This window comes from Salmo salar, chromosome ssa04, assembly GCF_905237065.1.
Source record: "Salmo salar chromosome ssa04, Ssal_v3.1, whole genome shotgun sequence".
Classification (NCBI taxonomy): domain Eukaryota; kingdom Metazoa; phylum Chordata; class Actinopteri; order Salmoniformes; family Salmonidae; genus Salmo; species Salmo salar.
In genome coordinates, this window is record NC_059445.1 from 56782209 (window position 1) to 56799700 (window position 17492).

The following is a 17492-nucleotide window of genomic DNA, read 5'->3' on the forward strand; positions in this document are numbered from 1 at the left end:
TGAGACAGGGTTGTGTGTGTGTGTGAGACAGGGTTGTTTGTGAGACAGGGTTGTTTGTGAGACAGGGTTGTTTGTGAGACAGGGTTGTGTGTGTGTGTGACAGGGTTGTGTGTGTGTTGGCCAGAGAGCTCCTATTGAAACCTCAACGTGATGGGTGGTGACATGCTCTCTGAACCAGATTTACTCTCTGCCTGTCAAGTTCTATTTATCTCTGGAGAGAGCTGAGGAGAGGAGAGAGCTGAGGAGAGGAGAGAGCTGAGGAGAGGAGAGAGCTGAGGAGAGGAGAGAGCTGAGGAGAGGAGAGAGCTGAGGAGAGGAGAGGGCTGGGGAGGGGAGAGGGCTGGGGAGGATAAATGGAATGAGGGAAAGGGAGAACGAGCGAGAGGAAGTTAATGCTGTCAGAATGAAACGGTGACGTCCGTCATGCTGACGTGTGTGTGTGTGTGTGTGTTCCTACAGGTTGAGGTGGACTGATTAAGGCATCCTCAGCTGCGTTAGCTCCAGTGACTGAGTCAAAGCTTTAAGACCTGGCTGGGAACACAACACTGACATAAGTAGCCCTCTGTAGTTCCCCCCTGTCTTCTCTCAACCAGCTGTGACATGTTTACCTGTAATGTGGGAAACACTCCATTACACCACAACTTCACACGGGGCCTGGGAATTTCAGAAGTCTACTGACTGTCTCTCTGTCTGTGTGTTGTCACATCTGCTGTCTGTCTGCAGAATAAAAACCCTAATTAATAGCCAACCTGTCAAACCGCCTCAGCGCTGTAAACTGCTGTAAACTGCTGTAAACTGCTGTAAATCCTGCCGTTACCACACTATTACTGTATGTTCTGTCTGTATCTGTTTCATTACATCCATTTAGTAAAGCATGGCCAGCTGAAACGGCACAGCATTTCCTAGACAGGATGCCCATGTCTTCTGTTTCCTTCAGCAGTGTGTTGGGCAACCTGTTGTAATGTCAGCCAGGGCTAATGCAGCAACAGGGTTTTGTTCTGCTTTACATCCAGGTTAGTCTCATTGAGATAATGTTACAACAGAGACCTGGTAGGACCTGGTAGGAGGGAAACCGTAAAGACAAGTACTGATGGTTGTCTGTGTTATGTTGGATGGCCACTACTAGCCAGTAAGACATCCTGCCCTTGACAGTGGAACCTCCCATGTCCCGTCACTGTGATGCCATTGGTTTTGGAAAGTGGGATCTGTGAGGTGATTGGGGTTAATATGGAGAGGTCACTGTACAGTGTCCACTCCTTAACCCTCCTTCCTGCCCTCGTCTTATCAGGCTCTGCTCAGCCTGCTGGCATCATGGGAAGGATCTGCTCCTGTTAATAATTCATCTATCTCCTGCTTTGTCTGCCCTTTGGTATCCTCCAGACAGCCACTTCCACTCATTCTATATACACACACACACACACACACACACACACACACACACACAGTTCTGCCTCACATTCTCAGTAGAAAGCCTCTGCAACAGTTGTCAGATGGTATGAAAGGTTAGGATTTCCATATAGTCGATGATTTGTTTGTCTGTTTGATCTTCTACAGGCTGTTACACCTGTTTATAGCAGCTATATGTCAACCATGGTGAGTGTGGAAGCACTAAGACACATGAGACTACTTATCAGAGAGGGAGGATTATTTTGCGTGTTATCCTAGTTTGTGTGTTTGGTGGTGCAGTTGACCCGTGAGTCCTATGGGTAATGGTGAGAGAGACAGTTCACCAGAGGAGGCTCCTCAGAGGAGGGAGCTCTTCCAACTCAATTTAAATGTATTGCCACCGGGACCCACCGGCGTAACTGCATGATTGTAGCGGCTTTACTAATGTGTTTGTTCAGGTAGCTATGTTGACTGATGTGACAACGATGTAGGCTGTGTGTAGCGGTTAGCGGTCATGATATGAAGGTTTGGCATGGAAAGGTTTTTTCACCTGGTCACAGACAGCTGATGTGTTGTGCACTGAAGTCCACAAGCGAAGGGAAAAGGTGAGAGGAGGAGAGAGCATAGATGGATGAGAAATAATTCTATATTCAACGAGCTGTTTGTACGTGGCTGCTATGAAATGGATCTGTGTTTACTGTGATCAGGGGTGTATTCATAGCGCCGATTATGTTGGGGGGAAAAAATAAATAAATATATCTAAATGTTTCTAAAAAGGAAGCAAACGGGGACGAACATACCTGAATTTGTCCAATAGAAACTCTCGTTTGCAACTGTTGGACCAATGATTACACCCTAGATCAGCTAGATGCAGGGAAGAGTGTGCAAGGCGGTATTGAATATGTCATTTACTCTCTGTCACCTTGATTACTCAAAATTCACCCACGTTGTAAACTTTCATTCATAGGCTAGGTTGTAACAACCTGGTGATGGGTACAGGGAACATTTGAGTATCATGTGGTAGGCTGAACCTGTCGCTGTTACATTGAACTGGGGGATTTCTAATATGCATGACAATCATCCAATATCCTGTCATAGAAATAAGGCCATGCTGAGAAAGAAATGTAAGCTCATGTTGAACGGCGCAGACCCCCACAGCAGTACACTATAATAGTACATTCTACTACTGGACCCCGTTGGAGATGTAACAGATGTTAGGAGAACACAGTTGTTTTTCATATGGCTTCGTGGGAATACATTAGAATAATATCACGGGACTTCCCCCAAGACTGGAGTAACACAACAACTGTCCCTTTTTATGTAATCATGTTTCCCAAAGGGAAATAAACCCTTTTTGTCTTTCCAGACATTATTGGTATTACAATAGAGTATTTTATTCATAAATGCTATCTGACTGAGGGTTCTCCTTTCACACAAACTAGTATTCATACCAAAACCCAGACTGCTTTTAAGGAACTAAATGGACAAAACGACATGAGCTCATTCTACCCTGAGAACAACATGAGTGGGAAGGAACTGGTTTATTGGTTAACATTTGTAATATTGGTTTGCATTGTCAGAACTGAGCCCTTTGAAAACACAAAAGCAGCTGTTTAGGGCTGTAACTGACATTGTGGTGTGTGTGTGGTTTTGAAAGACTCCCCTGGTCTGTGTTTTAAGGAGGACAGGGTGAGCTCCCCTGGTCTGTGTTTTAAGGAGGACAGGGTGAGCTCCCCTGGTCTGTGTTTTAAGGAGGACAGGGTGAGCTCCCCTGGTCTGTGTTTTAAGGAGGACAGGGTGAGCTCCCCTGGTCTGTGTTTTAAGGAGGACAGGGTGAGCTCCCCTGGTCTGTGTTTTAAGGAGGACAGGGTGAGCTCCCCTGGTCTGTGTTTTAAGGAGGACAGGGTGAGCTCCCCTGGTCTGTGTTTTAAGGAGGACAGGGTGAGCTCCCCTGGTCTGTGTTTTAAGGAGGACAGCAGACAGGGTGAGCTCCCCTGGTCTGTGTTTTAAGGAGGACAGGGTGAGCTCCCCTGGTCTGTGTTTTAAGGAGGACAGGGTGAGCTCCCCTGGTCTGTGTTTTAAGGAGGACAGCAGACAGGGTGAGCTCCCCTGGTCTGTGTTTTAAGGAGGACAGGGTGAGCTCCCCTGGTCTGTGTTTTAAGGAGGACAGCAGACAGGGTGAGCTCCCCTGGTCCTACTTTAAGAAGGCGTGTCTCATCCTGCCCAGCTCCTTGTCCACACACTCTCTCTCCTTCTACCTCCTCCCTCACGGTCTTTCAGGGCCAAAACAAACACCTCCACTTGGAGTCGACTGCCCTATGCCTGCCAGTGCCCATGACTCATTGCGGGAGGCGAGGGCACAAGAAAAATGGCCTCTCTTGTACAAATACAAACAGTAATGCAAGCTGCATACACAGTTCAGACACACCAAGTACAGCTTATTCCCTTCTAGACTTATTCTTTCCATCCTCTGAAACAGGCCCCACTCAGTGTTAGTGCACATGGCTGTGAGCTGGCTGCCTAGTGTTTACTATCAGAGTTGAGCAGCAGAGTTAACCATATTCCTCCACCATGCCCTGCCATCACCGTTTTCACATACTGTATATAGTATTATGTATGACTGACATCCTTCTCTCTCTCCCTCTCTCTCTCTCCTGTCTGTCGCGCTCTCTCTCTCTCTCTCCTGTCTCTCTCTCCTGTCTCTCTCTCTCTCTCTCTCCTGTCTCTCTCTCCTGTCTCTCTCTCCTCTCTCTCTCTCTCTCTCTCTCTCTCCTCTCTCTCTCTCTCTCCTCTCTCTCTCTCTCTCTCTCTCCTCTCTCCTGTCTCTGTCTGTCTCTCTCTCTCTCTCCTGTCTCTGTCGCTCGCTCTCTCTCTCGCTCGCTCTCGCTCTCGCTCGCGCTCTCGCTCGCTCTCGCTCTCGCTCTCTCGCTCTCTCTCCTGTCGCTCTCCTGTCGCTCTGCAGGGGGACATAGAGAAGGGTCTGGAGATGAAGAAACTGGTTCTCTCTGGCTTCCTGGCCAGTGAGGAGATCTACATCAACCAGCTGGAGGCTCTGCTACTGGTGACACACACACACACACACTTCTTAATAGTGCTGTCTGTATGGGACAGTACTGGACAGCATTAGCCCCTCAGGCCAGTCGCTCCAATTAGAGCCGTATCGGAGACTGGGTTTCCAAAAGCACTATGTGTTTTCTAGAAGCCCAGGACTTATCTCTGGGAGTGCTATTAGTGGTTAGGGGTCAGTCACATTTAGAACAGGACAAGGCCAAGCGTTTCCCGAGCCAGAAAATTACAATGACTGTGCAACTGCAGCATGATGCAACTGCAGCGTGATGTCACATCCTGTCTCTGTCTGCAGGAATGTATGTTCAAAGTGCAGCATTCTTACATCGCATCATGAGCAACATCATGTCATTAAGCACTGAACAAGGTCCAATATCCAGTTTTTCAGAATGGTTTTAAAGACCAGAACCTCCTCATCCTCCCGTAGAGCCTGGTTCCTCCCAGCTGTAAACCTAGTGCTAATCTTCCTGCAGTGCTAGGGTTGAGGCTGATTGACACGTGTGTGTTTGTCCTAAAAAAGTCCAGTGGGCCCAGACGGTCTGGGTCCGTTTCCTGGTTGAGAGGTGATGGTAATGAATGGTGGTTATGTTCATCTGGTTTGGTCCTCCACCAGCGCTGCTCTGCTCAGACAGACACTCTGCTGTCCGGCTCTGTCTCAATGAAAACAAAGCCATCCGGCTTCGTCCTGCCGAGGTGGTGTTACCTACCTGAACACCGCATAAGCCTGTGAATAACTCATGGTTATGTCAATGGGTCAAAACAAGTGTATTTCGGCCAGAGCATCATCATTTGTGAAGCTAATGTACTCTAAGCTTATTCATCCTTTTTGAATAGTGATGCTATTTTTATGCCACTGATTTTCAACCTGGCCTGGTGATGTGATTATGTTTTGATTGGAGGGAAGAGATGGATGATTCCAGGCTTATCAAGTCCAGATAAGAGTTCAGAGAGCTGTGATCTCACTGTGGTACATAAGGCTCACAGACGGTTTTTACCAACCTTTTTGGATGTTTTTTCCGGTCTGTAATCGTGGTCTGTTCAGAGCGGTCCTGTGTTCTCCAGTCTTTAGTCACGCTGCAGCACCCTAATGTCAAGAAAGGACTACACTGTTGACCACTGCCCAGGATAATGATTGTTTATCTGCTGACCACTGCCCAGGATATTGATTGTTTATCTGCTGACCACTGCCCAGGATAATGATTGTTTATCTGCTGACCACTGCCCAGGATAATGATTGTTTATCTGCTGACCACTGCCCAGGATAATGATTGTTTATCTGCTGACCACTGCCCAGGATAATGATTGTTTATCTGCTGACCACTGCCCAGGATAATGATTGTTTATCTGCTGACCACTGCCCAGGATAATGATTGTTTATCTGCTGACCACTGCCCAGGATAATGATTGTTTATCTGCTGACCACTGCCCAGGATAATGTTTATCCACTGCCCAGGATAATGATTATCTGCTGACCACTGCCCAGGATAATGATTATCTGCTGACCACTGCCCAGGATAATGATTATCTGCAGACCACTGCCCAGGATAATGATTGTTTATCTGTTGAAAGTGTCAGTGCTTGTTTACAGACGTAGTTAATATACACTGCTCAAAAAAATAAAGGGAACACTTAAACAACACAATGTAACTCCAAGTCAATCACACTTCTGTGAAATCAAACTGTCCACTTAGGAACCAACACTGATTGACAATAAATGTCACATGCTGTTGTGCAAATGGAATAGACAACAGGTGGAAATTATAGGCAGTTAGCAAGACACCCCCAATAAAGGAGTGGTTCTGCAGGTGGGGACCACAGACCACTTCTCAGTTCCTATGCTTCCTGGCTGATGTTTTGGTCACTTTTGAATGCTGGCGGTGCTTTCACGCTAGTGGTAGCATGAGACGGAGTCTACAACCCACACAAGTGGCTCAGGTAGTGCAGCTCATCCAGGATGGCAAATCAATGCGAGCTGTGGCAAGAAGGTTTGCTGTGTCTGTCAGCGCAGTGTCCAGAGCATGGAACCGCTACCAGGAGACAGGCCAGTACATCAGGAGATGTGGAGGAGGCAGTAGGAGGGCAACAACCCAGCAGCAGGACCGCTACCGCCGCCTTTGTGCAAGGAGGAGCAGGAGGAGCACTGCCAGAGCCCTGCAAAATGACCTCCAGCAGGCCACAAATGTGCATGTGTCTGCTCAAACGGTCAGAAACAGACTCCATGAGGGTGGTATGAGGGCCCGACGTCCACAGGTGGGGGTTGTGCTTACAGCCCAACACCGTGCAGGACGTTTGGCATTTGCCAGAGAACACCAAGATTGGCAAATTCACCACTGGCGCCCTGTGCTCTTCACAGATGAAAGAAGGTTCACACTGAGCACGTGACAGACGTGACAGAGTCTGGAGACGCCGTGGAGAACGTTCTGCTGCCTGCAACATCCTCCAGCATGACCGGTTTGGCGGTGGGTCAGTCATGGTGTAGGGTGGCATTTCTTTGGGGGGCCGCACACCCCTCCATGTGCTCGCCAGAGGTAGCCTGACTGCCATTAGGTACCGAGATGAGATCCTCAGACCCCTTGTGAGACCATATGCTGGTGCGGTTGGCCCTGGCTTCCTCCTAATGCAAGACAATGCTAGACCTCATGTGGCTGGAGTGTGTCAGCAGTTCCTGCAAGAGGAAGGCATTGATGCTATGGACTGGCCCGCCCGTTCCCCAGACCTGAATCCAATTGAGCACATCTGGGACATCATGTCTCGCTCCATCCACCAACGCCACGTTGCACCACAGACTGTCCAGGAGTTGGCGGATGCTTTAGTCCAGGTCTGGGAGGAGATCCCTCAGGAGACCATCCCCCACCTCATCAGGAGCATACCCAGGCGTTGTAGGGAGGTCATACAGGCACGTGGAGGCCACACACACTACTGAGCCTCATTTTGACTTGTTTTAAGGACATTACATCAGAGTTGGATCAGCCTGTAGTCTGGTTTTCCACTTTAATTTTGAGTGTGACTCCAAATCCAGACCTCCATGGGTTGATAAATTGGATTTCCATTGATTATTTTTGTGTGATTTTGTTGTCAGCCCATTCAACTATGTAAAGAAAAAAGTATTTAATAAGATTAGTTCATTCATTCAGATCTAGGATGTGTTATTTTAGTGTTCCCTTTGTTTTTTTGAGCAGTATATATTAACTATCTTCTGAATGTGTGTGTGCGCAGCCCATGCGCCCCCTGAAGGCGACAGCCAACTTGTCCCAGCCGGTGCTGAGCATACAGCAGGTAGAGACCATCTTCTATAAGATCCAGGACATCTTTGAGATCCACAAGGAGTTCTACGATGCCCTCCTCCCTCACATACAACAGTGGGATGAGAAGGTCGCAGTCGGACACCTCTTCAAGAAACTGGTAAGACTGGCAATCAATCAATCAAATCAACCTATCAATCTATCAACTCATTATCAAGCCTTTCATTTAGTGAATTAGGTGTGTCGGACTGCGTGCAGACAGGCAGCCCAATTCTGTCATCTTTTTCCCGCTCATTGGTCTTTTGACCAATCACATCAGATCTTTTCACATGAGCTTTTTTTCAGATCTGATTGGTCAAAGGACCAATTAGTGAAAAAAAGATCAGAATTGGGCTGCCTGTCTAAATGCAGGTTGTAATACAAACCTGCACCCCGTGAGTCCCAAGTAGGATGAAGAACAGGAAGTTGGAGGACAACCTAGTCTAGTTCCAATAAAATCCCTGTTTTCAGTGACTATTCACCTTGTTGCAGTAAATTGAAGCACAAGTAGATATGGTGGTATCATCAAACTCTGCTTCTGTTCAATCTACAGTCTATACCCCTCTAGGATAAACATTCAATTAGACCAGGTTCTGCCTTGCCATTAGTCCCTAGTCTGCACCTACTCTCCTCTTTTCTCTCTTCTCCTCCTCTTCTCTCCTTTTTTCTCTTCGTCTCTCCTATTCGCTTCTCTCTCTCAGGGGCCGTTGTTCTCTGTTGATGATGAAGGGGATCTGCAGCTGTCCTTTTAAACCCTTTCAAACTGCTGTACACATGCTGGTACACATGAGCGTGTTGGTGCATGATTTCACAGGTTTGAATGTTCATGTACTGTAGAGTTTTGACTTGACTCAATTAAGTTTTGTGTCCCTCCCTCCACTCTTTCTCTCCCTCTTCCTCTCCCTATGTCCCTCTCTCCTGTCTTTTCTTTCTCTCCCTCTTCCTCTCCCTATGTCCCTCTCTCCTGTCTTTTCTTTCTCTTCCTCTTCCTATGTCCCTCCTGTCTTTTCTTTCTCTCCCTCTTCCTATGTCCCTCCTGTCTTTTCTTTCTCTTCCTCTCCCTATGTCCCTCCTGTCTTTTCTTTCTCTTCCTCTCCCTATGTCCCTCCTGTCTTTTCTTTCTCTCCCTCTTCCTCTCCCTATGTCCCTCCTGTCTTTTCTTTCTCTCCCTCTTCCTCTCCCTATGTCCCTCCTGTCTTTTCTTTCTCTTCCTCTCCCTATGTCCCTCCTGTCTTTTCTTTCTCTTCCTCTCCCTATGTCCCTCCTGTCTTTTCTTTCTCTTCCTCTCCCTATGTCCCTCCTGTCTTTTCTTTCTCTTCCTCTCCCTATGTCCCTCCTGTCTTTTCTTTCTCTTCCTCTCCCTATGTCCCTCCTATCTTTTCTTTCTCTTCCTCTCCCTATGTCCCTCCTGTCTTTTCTTTCTCTTCCTCTCCCTATGTCCCTCCTGTCTTTTCTTTCTCTTCCTCTCCCTATGTCCCTCCTGTCTTTTCTTTCTCTCCCTCTTCCTCTCCCTATGTCCCTCCTGTCTTTTCTTTCTCTCCCTCTTCCTCTCCCTATGTCCCTCCTGTCTTTTCTTTCTCTCCCTCTTCCTCTCCCTATGTCCCTCCTGTCTTTTCTTTCTCTTCCTCTCTCCTATGTCCCTCTCTCCTGTCTTTTCTTTCTCTCCCTCTGCTTCTCTCTGTCTGTGTGTAAGCAGACAGTGTAGTATCAGTGAGTGTTAATGGTATGTAATATCTCACATTAGGCCCAGTCTCTTTCCTGCATTACTCTGCTCATTAATCCCCACAGTGTGGATAGGGTGGGGCCGTTTCATCTGATTGGGTTAGCAGTGTTCTGTGCCTCATAAGGAAGGTCTGTAAAGGAGTTAGGGCTCCTGGTGATACAACACCACTCTGTGACAGAGCAGACTGATGTGATTCACAGTTAGTAGGGTGTTCTGTGCCTTTGTGACTGTGTAATGTTTTGTCAGAAGCAACGTTTTAATCTCTATTTTAAATTGGATTAAATAATTTGTAATGTGCATTATACTTAACCTAATCATACAGTTACGTAACTCATTTAGTACATATGTTAGTGGAAGACATTAAGCAGAAGAAGTGTACACACACATTTTGTTACATTTTACAATATGACTAATGTATTAAATTGTTTTTTTCCCCTCATCAGTCTACACACAATACCCCATAATGACAAAGTAAAAACAGGTTTTTAGGAAAAAAGATCACATTTACGTAAGTATTCAGACACTTTACTCAGTGCTTTGTTGAATCACCTTTGGCAGTGATTAGAGCATTGTCTTCTTGGGTATGACGCTACAAGCTTGGTACAGATGTATTTGGGGGTTTCTGCCATTCTGTTCTGCAGAGCCACTCCTGCTCTGTCAGGTTGGATGGGGAGAGTTGCTGAACAGCTTTTTTCAGGTCTCTCCGGAGAAGTCTGGGTTCTGGCTGGGCCACTCAAGGACATTCAGAGACAGTCTGAGGTCCTGAGTGCTCTGGAGCAGGTTTTCATCAAGGGTTCTCTGTACTTTGCTCCGTTCATATTTCCCTCGATCCTGACTAGTCTTCCGGTCCCTGCTTCTGAAAAACATCCCCACAGCCTGATGCTGCCACCACCATGCTTCACTGTAGGGATGGTGCCAGGTTTGAATACATTTGCAAAAATGTCTAAAACCCTGATCGCTTTGTCATTATGGGGTATTGTGTGTAGATTGCTGAGGATTTTAGATTTATTTAATACATTTTAAAATAAGGCTGTCAAGGGGTTCGAGTACTTTCCGAAGGCACTGTATATGATATAGGCACATTACGCCCGACAGAAAACATCAACGCCCGTAGATGTAGCTAGCTGTCGTGGTTCCTCCTTTAGAAGTTGAGAGCTTACACCGCGGGACTTGGAGGTACCCAGCATCACTGCTTCATTGCTCCAGACCACCACAAGGGGGAGTTAGAGCACTCATTATGCATTTGGGTCACAAGGTTTTTATATGACCAATCATATCGAGTGGTTCCAATGACGAATTTGACGCAAGCCACCTGTCCCTGGTGACTTTCTTCAGCAAAGATGGCTGACAAAACATTATGGTGGGAGCAAATGTAAGTAATTATAACGTCATAATGAGTCAAGCAAAAAATTTACAATTGAAGTTAAGTTACGAAAATCGCTATTTAGCTCGTTTTTTTTCAGTCATATCCAATACCAGGCGTATCAAACTCCATTCTTTGAATGATGCTGTGTCTGCATGTATGTATTACAATTATACACTTATACACTACTGGGACTTCAATGATTACACATTGTAACTATGCAATAGGCTAGAAACATTATTTAGGTAAAGGCTGATTTTGTAATTCATATATACAGAATAAAAAACAGTACATTCTGCCAGCACGCCCACAAGCGAGCCACTCAGGCGGAGAATGACCCGTGGAAGAGAGCGAGGAACGAGATGGGAGTAACAATCCAGGCTATTTGCTCTGAGACTGGCATAATAATGTAATGAAACAAGCAGGGAGCAGGTTTCGAACCCTCAACATTCTAGCCCGAAGTCCAACATGCTATCGACTGTGCCCAAATGTATTAATTGTGGTTGGTGCAGATTGTGGCTAAAACACTTTGTTAATGGGAATCTTTAACGTGGAAAGGGGAAAAGGTATTATTATTAGTTTTTCACAAGCGTAGCAGGATGGTCTATTAGCTGAACAGTAGACTATTCAACCTTTACTAAAGAATTGTCTAATAGCCCAGCTTGGTGTGAACCCCCCCCCCCCCCAACAACTCCAGTCACCCAAGTCATAGACTGTTCTCTCTGCTATCGCACGGCAAGCGGTACTGGAGAGCCAAGTCTAGGTCCAAAACGCTCCTTAACAGCTTCTACCCATAAAACATAAGACTGCTGAACAAGTAATCAAATGGCCACCCAGACTATTTACAATGACACCCCCCCATTTGTTTTTCACTGCTGCTACGCGCTCTCCATTATCTATGCATAGTCACTTTACCCCTACCTACATCTACAAATTACCTGGACTAACCTGCACCTCCACACATTGTCTCGGTACCATTACCCCCTGTATATAGCCTCGTTATTGTTATTCTGTTTTTATTTTATTTAGTAAATATTTTCTTCGATCTATTTCTTGAACTGTATTGTTGGTAAGGGAAAACCCCCCTAATTTGGACAAAATAACATGGGAATATATTGGCATAGCACGAATCATACACACGATTGTAAATACCACCGAAAGCGGTCCATCTCCGGGCCAATCATATGGCAATTTTCCGATGGCAATTGCCAATTGTTACACCCCAAATTTCCTTTAGATGGCGAGCGCGCTCCACCGTGGTTTTTCATACAGCAAATGATACCCAAGTCTACACCCAAAGGTCAGATTTTGATAATATGATATTTTTTTTGAAAACTTATCAACCCTTAAAAAAGTGGTTTCTGGACCGTTTTTCGAATTTTTTTCGATTGTTATGTCAATTACACATGTATAAGAGCTGTATGAACATGCTTATGACGTTTTTTTATTGACGTCGTTTTCTGGGTTGCTTTTGCTTGTGCACAAGGCATATGTTTTGTGCATTTTGAATATGATTTCATAGGAAAAAAGTGACATTTTTCTTTTCATTTTTTTTGCAATGCTTTTTTTTGTGTCAAATATGAAAGTATTGAATGTGCCAAATCACAGCAAATATCCAATAGATGGCTAGAGCTCTCCGCAGTGAATTTTCATATTGCAAATGTAACACAATTCAAGACCCAAGAGTCAAATTTTGAAAAAATGACATATTTTTTGAAAACTTTTCAACCCCTTAAAAAGTGGTTTCTGGACCGTTTTTCGATTTTTTTTCGATTGTTATGTGAATTACACATGTATAAGAGCTGTATGAACATGCTAATGACGTTTTTTATTGACATAATTTTTTGGGTTGTTTTTGCTTGTGCATAAGGCATATGTTTTGTGCATTTGGAATATGATTTCATAGGAAGTCAAAAGCGACATATTTGCTTGTGCATAAGGCATATGATTTGTGCATTTGGAATATGATTTCATAGGAAGTCAAAAGTGACATATTTTGTTCTTTTTTTTGTCAAATGCCATTAGAAATGTGCAAATGAAATGTCCAATTCTTTTTTTGTCAATTATACGTGTATGAAAGTATTGAAGGTGCCAAATCAGGATGTTTGTCCGTTTGCCATGTACGATCATAGGAAGTCGGTTTCCAAACCCAAAAGTCAGTGAACCATAGTCCAAATGGCATTTATACTGCCCAAATGATATATAGCCCTATGTTAAGCCATGAATCAATGCAGACAGTCTACTTGTCATGTATGATGAGGGAGAAGTGGGACTCTGTTGCTTTAAACATTTTTAACGAATTTGACATGCTCAGAATGCATAATTGACTGGCCCAATGATCTCGGGATGGCCGTGCAGTGACTGTGGTTCCTCTCCATCGCTCGTTGTGTTGATTTCATCATGTCAACTTTGGTGATATTTTTTGCTGTTGAATCATTTTGCAAATGCGCGTTACGTTTGCAATATGATTCAATGGGCATTTAGCATCACGAATTTAGGCATGCTCAAAAATACTGCAGAAATGCATAATTGACTGTACCGATGATCTCGGTATGGCCGGACAGTGACTGTGGTTCCTCTCCATGGCTCTATGGTGACATGAGAGAAGTGGGACTGTCGTTTTTTAGCGTATTTTTTGAAAAATGTCCAAAATGACTAGGGGCGCCCCATATTGGATGGGCACTGATGGAAGGTGCTCCCTACCCAACCGTGGACCCCTTGCACCCCCCTAAAGGCATTTAAAACCCTTCGAAAAAATTCATCCTGGTAACCCATTTCGGGTCACCATGTGCACGGATGCGCATTTGCAAAATGTTTCAATGGGCCTCAACATCACGAATTTGGCATGCTCACAAACACTGCAGAAATGCATAATTGACTGTCCCATTTCATCATGTCAACTTTGGTGATATTTATTGCTGTTGAATCATATTGCAAATGCGCGTTACGTTTGCAATATTGCGCGTTACGTTTGCAATATGATTCATCATGTCAACTTTGGTGATATTTTTTGCTGTTGAATCATATTGCAAATGCACGTTACATTTGCAATATTGCGCGTTACGTTTGCAATATGATTCAATGGGCATTTAGCATCACGAATTTATGCATGCTCAAAAATACTGCAGAAATGCATAATTGACTGGCCCGATGAACTCCGGATGGCCGGGCAGTGACTGTGGTTCCTCTCCATTGCTCGTCACCCAGCAGTCAGCGTCCATCAGTCAATTAGATGTCATTCTGACACCAAACTGATACCATCTGACACCAAATCCACTTTTTCCAACTCGTATAGAAGCCAACTATCACATATGTCAGAGAAGGCCCATAATTCACAGTGCTTTCAATTTTAACCATAAAAAACCATAAAACACATAGTTACGTTATAGCTGCGGGTCCAGCTCTGACAATATGTGTAGGCCTATGTGAGGCGACCCCGAATCCCAAGTTTCGGCTCGATAGGTCATTCGGTGCCCGAGCAATGGCCTTAATTGGTGCTGAAAATCCACTTTTTCAGGGCATTACTACGGGGTCCCTGAATGAGCTATCGGACAGAGACATTGGGGTCTGTCTCTATGGGCCGAGGCGGTTTCAATGCACCTAGTCTTGCGACTCTGGGACATTTCTACATGTCGCCATGTCCGTGATATTCAAAATGAATTGAACATATTGCAAATGCACGAGGCGGTTTCTCGGTCTGAGAACCTTCTAGAGCCACATAAATCACCGTGCACTATCGACTTGAGCTGTAGAACAGGTTTCTAAAATTTCGGAGCTCTAGGTCTGACGGTTCTTGAATCGTTTGAACGAAAATAACTATTGAAGGCGGTATAAGCTTCTAAGCCCCACACTATGTCCCTATGGACAAATTGTGTGTGTGTGTTTTTAGTTTTTTTGGCAAAAAAGAATAGACACACGTTGTCTTTGGGGTAGGCATAGACAGAATCCTGAATATGAAGTCTCTACCTTAAGAATTGACTGAATGACAGATGGTTGAGTTGCGTGATTTTCACTATGTGCAGGTTAAATGACAATAGCTCTTGGCTGTTTTTAACCTCTCTAGGCTAGGCGGGACGAATTCGTCCCACCTACGTAACAGCCACGGCTATCCTGTGGCGCGATTTTCAAAACCTTAAAAATCCTATTACTTCAATTTCTCAAACATATGACTATTTTACAGCCATTTAAAGATAAGACTCTCGTTAATCTAACCACACTGTCCGATTTCAAAAAGGCTTTACAACGAAAGCAAAACATTAGATTATGTCAGCAGAGTACCAAGCCAGAAATAATCAGACACCCATTTTTCAAGCCAGCATATAATGTCACCAAAACCCAGAAGACAGCTAAATGCAGCACTCACCTTTGATGATCTTCATCAGATGACAACCCTAGGACATTATGTTATACAATACATGCATGTTTTGTTCAATCAAGTTCATATTTATATCAAAAACCAGCTTTTTACATTAGCATGTGAAGTTCAGAACTAGCATACCCCCCGCAAACTTCCGGGGAATTCGCTAACATTTTACTAAATTACTCACGATAAACGTTCACAAAAAGCATAACAATTATTTTAAGAATTATAGATACAGACCTCCTCTATGCACTCGATATGTCCGATTTTAAAATAGCTTTTTGGTGAAAGCACCTTTTGCAATATTCTAAGTACATAGCCCAGGCATCACGGGCTCGCTATTTAGACACCCGGCAAGTTTAGCACTCACCATAATCATATTTACTATTATAAAAATTTCATTACCTTTTGTTGTCTTCGTCAGAATACACACCCAGGACAGCTACTTCAATAACAAATGTTGGTTTGGTCCAAAATAATCCATCGTTATATCCGAATAGCGGCGTTTTGTTCGTGCGTTCCAGACACTATCCGAAATAGTAAAGAAGTGTCGCGCGCATGGCGCAATTCGTGACAATAAAATTCTAAGTATTCCATTACCGTACTTCGAAGCATGTCAATCGCTGTTTAAAATCAATTTTTACGACATTTTTCTCGTAGAAAAGCGATAATATTCCGACAGGGAATCTCCTTTTCGGCAAACAGAGGAAAAAAATCCCAAAGGCGGGGGCGGTCGGGGTCACGCGCATAAGCTAGTGTCTCTTGATGGGCCACTTGAGAAAGGCGATAATGTGTTTCAGCCTGGGGCTGGAATGACGACATTCTGTTTTTTCCCGGGCTCTGAGCGCCTATGGACGACGTGGGAAGTGTCACGTTAGAGCAGAGATCCTTAGTAAATGATAGAGATGGAAAAGAAGTTCAACAAATGGTCAGACAGGCCACTTCCTGTAAAGGAATCTCTCAGGTTTTGACCTGCCATTTGAGTTCTGTTATACTCACAGACACCATTCAAACAGTTTTAGAAAATTTAGGGTGTTTTCTATCCATATGTAATAAGTATATGCATATTCTAGTTACTGAGTAGGAGTGGTAACCAGATTAAATCGGGTATGTTTTTTATCCAGCCGTGTCAATGCTGCCCCCTAGCCCTAACAGGTTAACAACTTCCGGTTGTCACAGGAAGCTCTTGCTCCACACACGTTGTCTTTGGGGTAGACATAAACAGAATCCTGAATATGAATTCTCTACCTTAAGAATTGACTGAATGACAGATGGTTGAGTTGCGTGATTTTCACTATGTGCGTTTTATATGACAATTGCTCTAGGCTGTTTTTAACAACTTCCGGTTGTCACAGGAAGCTCTTGCTCCACACACGTTGTCTTTGGGGTACACATAAACATAATCCTGAATATGAACTCTCTACCTTAAAAATTGACTGAATGACACATGGTTGAGGTGCGTGATTTTCACTATCTGCAGGTTGCTTATATGACAATAGCTCTAGGGTGATTGTAACAACTTCCGGTTGCTCCAGGAACCTTAGAATCGACACAGGTAGACCTCACAGTAGCCTGATGGATTGTTATAGAAGACAGGTTCATAAGGCATTCATAACCCACATAGACTTCAGGTTGAATTTAGGAGAATTGTCAATGTATTCCTATGGGGAGAGAAGTCATTGCACACTTTTTGATCTAAACACCTTCTTTTTACTGTGAAGGGTTAATGCCACAGGGTCAAGGTTAGGCTTGCACAGATCGGGAGGACCTCGGGAACGCTCCTGAGGTTGAATTGTGCTTCTAACCCTAACGGTTCTCTCACTGTCACCCAAAAGCACTTGACATATTGGTGCAGGCATCATTTTGGGCCTAGTTTTCTCACGGTCACTGCGCTCAGACCGAGCGAGCTACGGTCAAGCGGGGCGTCTCATTGAACTCGGCACAGCCTAGAGATAATGGTAATGCCATTGCAGGCTCTTTGTGTCTTTAAGCACCGCACTGTGTCACTCCGTCCTTGCTGTGCGTGTGTGTGTGAGAGCTTTTCTTTGACATCTGATGGGATATATGACTGAATTACAGTTCATGAGGGTTGCCTAGTCACACATGAAGTTGTGGAAAGATCTGACCTTTTTAACCCTTCAAAACAGCCCCTATAACACCATTTTAAGGCACTTCTGGTTGACACAGGAATCTGAACGTTAGGCTCTTATAGAATATTGAGTTTTAGGTCTTTATGTTAAGAACTGACTTATTTACAGAGGGTTGAACAAGTGTGTGTTGTTTCAGAAAATCACAGAAATCTCGCAGAGCTCC

The 17492-nt window shown here is 44.6% G+C and overlaps 1 protein-coding gene across 6 annotated transcripts in view; it reads left to right on the forward strand.

Annotated features, from left to right (window-relative positions):
- The window catches only part of LOC106603511 (active breakpoint cluster region-related protein), a 233406-nt gene that overhangs the window by 94710 nt on the left and 121204 nt on the right, over window positions 1-17492 (forward strand). For all 6 annotated transcript variants that reach the window (XM_045717124.1, XM_045717125.1, XM_045717126.1 and 3 more), the window contains 2 exons: window positions 4349-4447; window positions 7669-7854. In XM_045717124.1, coding sequence (XP_045573080.1) covers window positions 4349-4447; window positions 7669-7854 — 285 coding nt within the window. The remainder of the gene's footprint in view (window positions 1-4348; window positions 4448-7668; window positions 7855-17492) is intronic.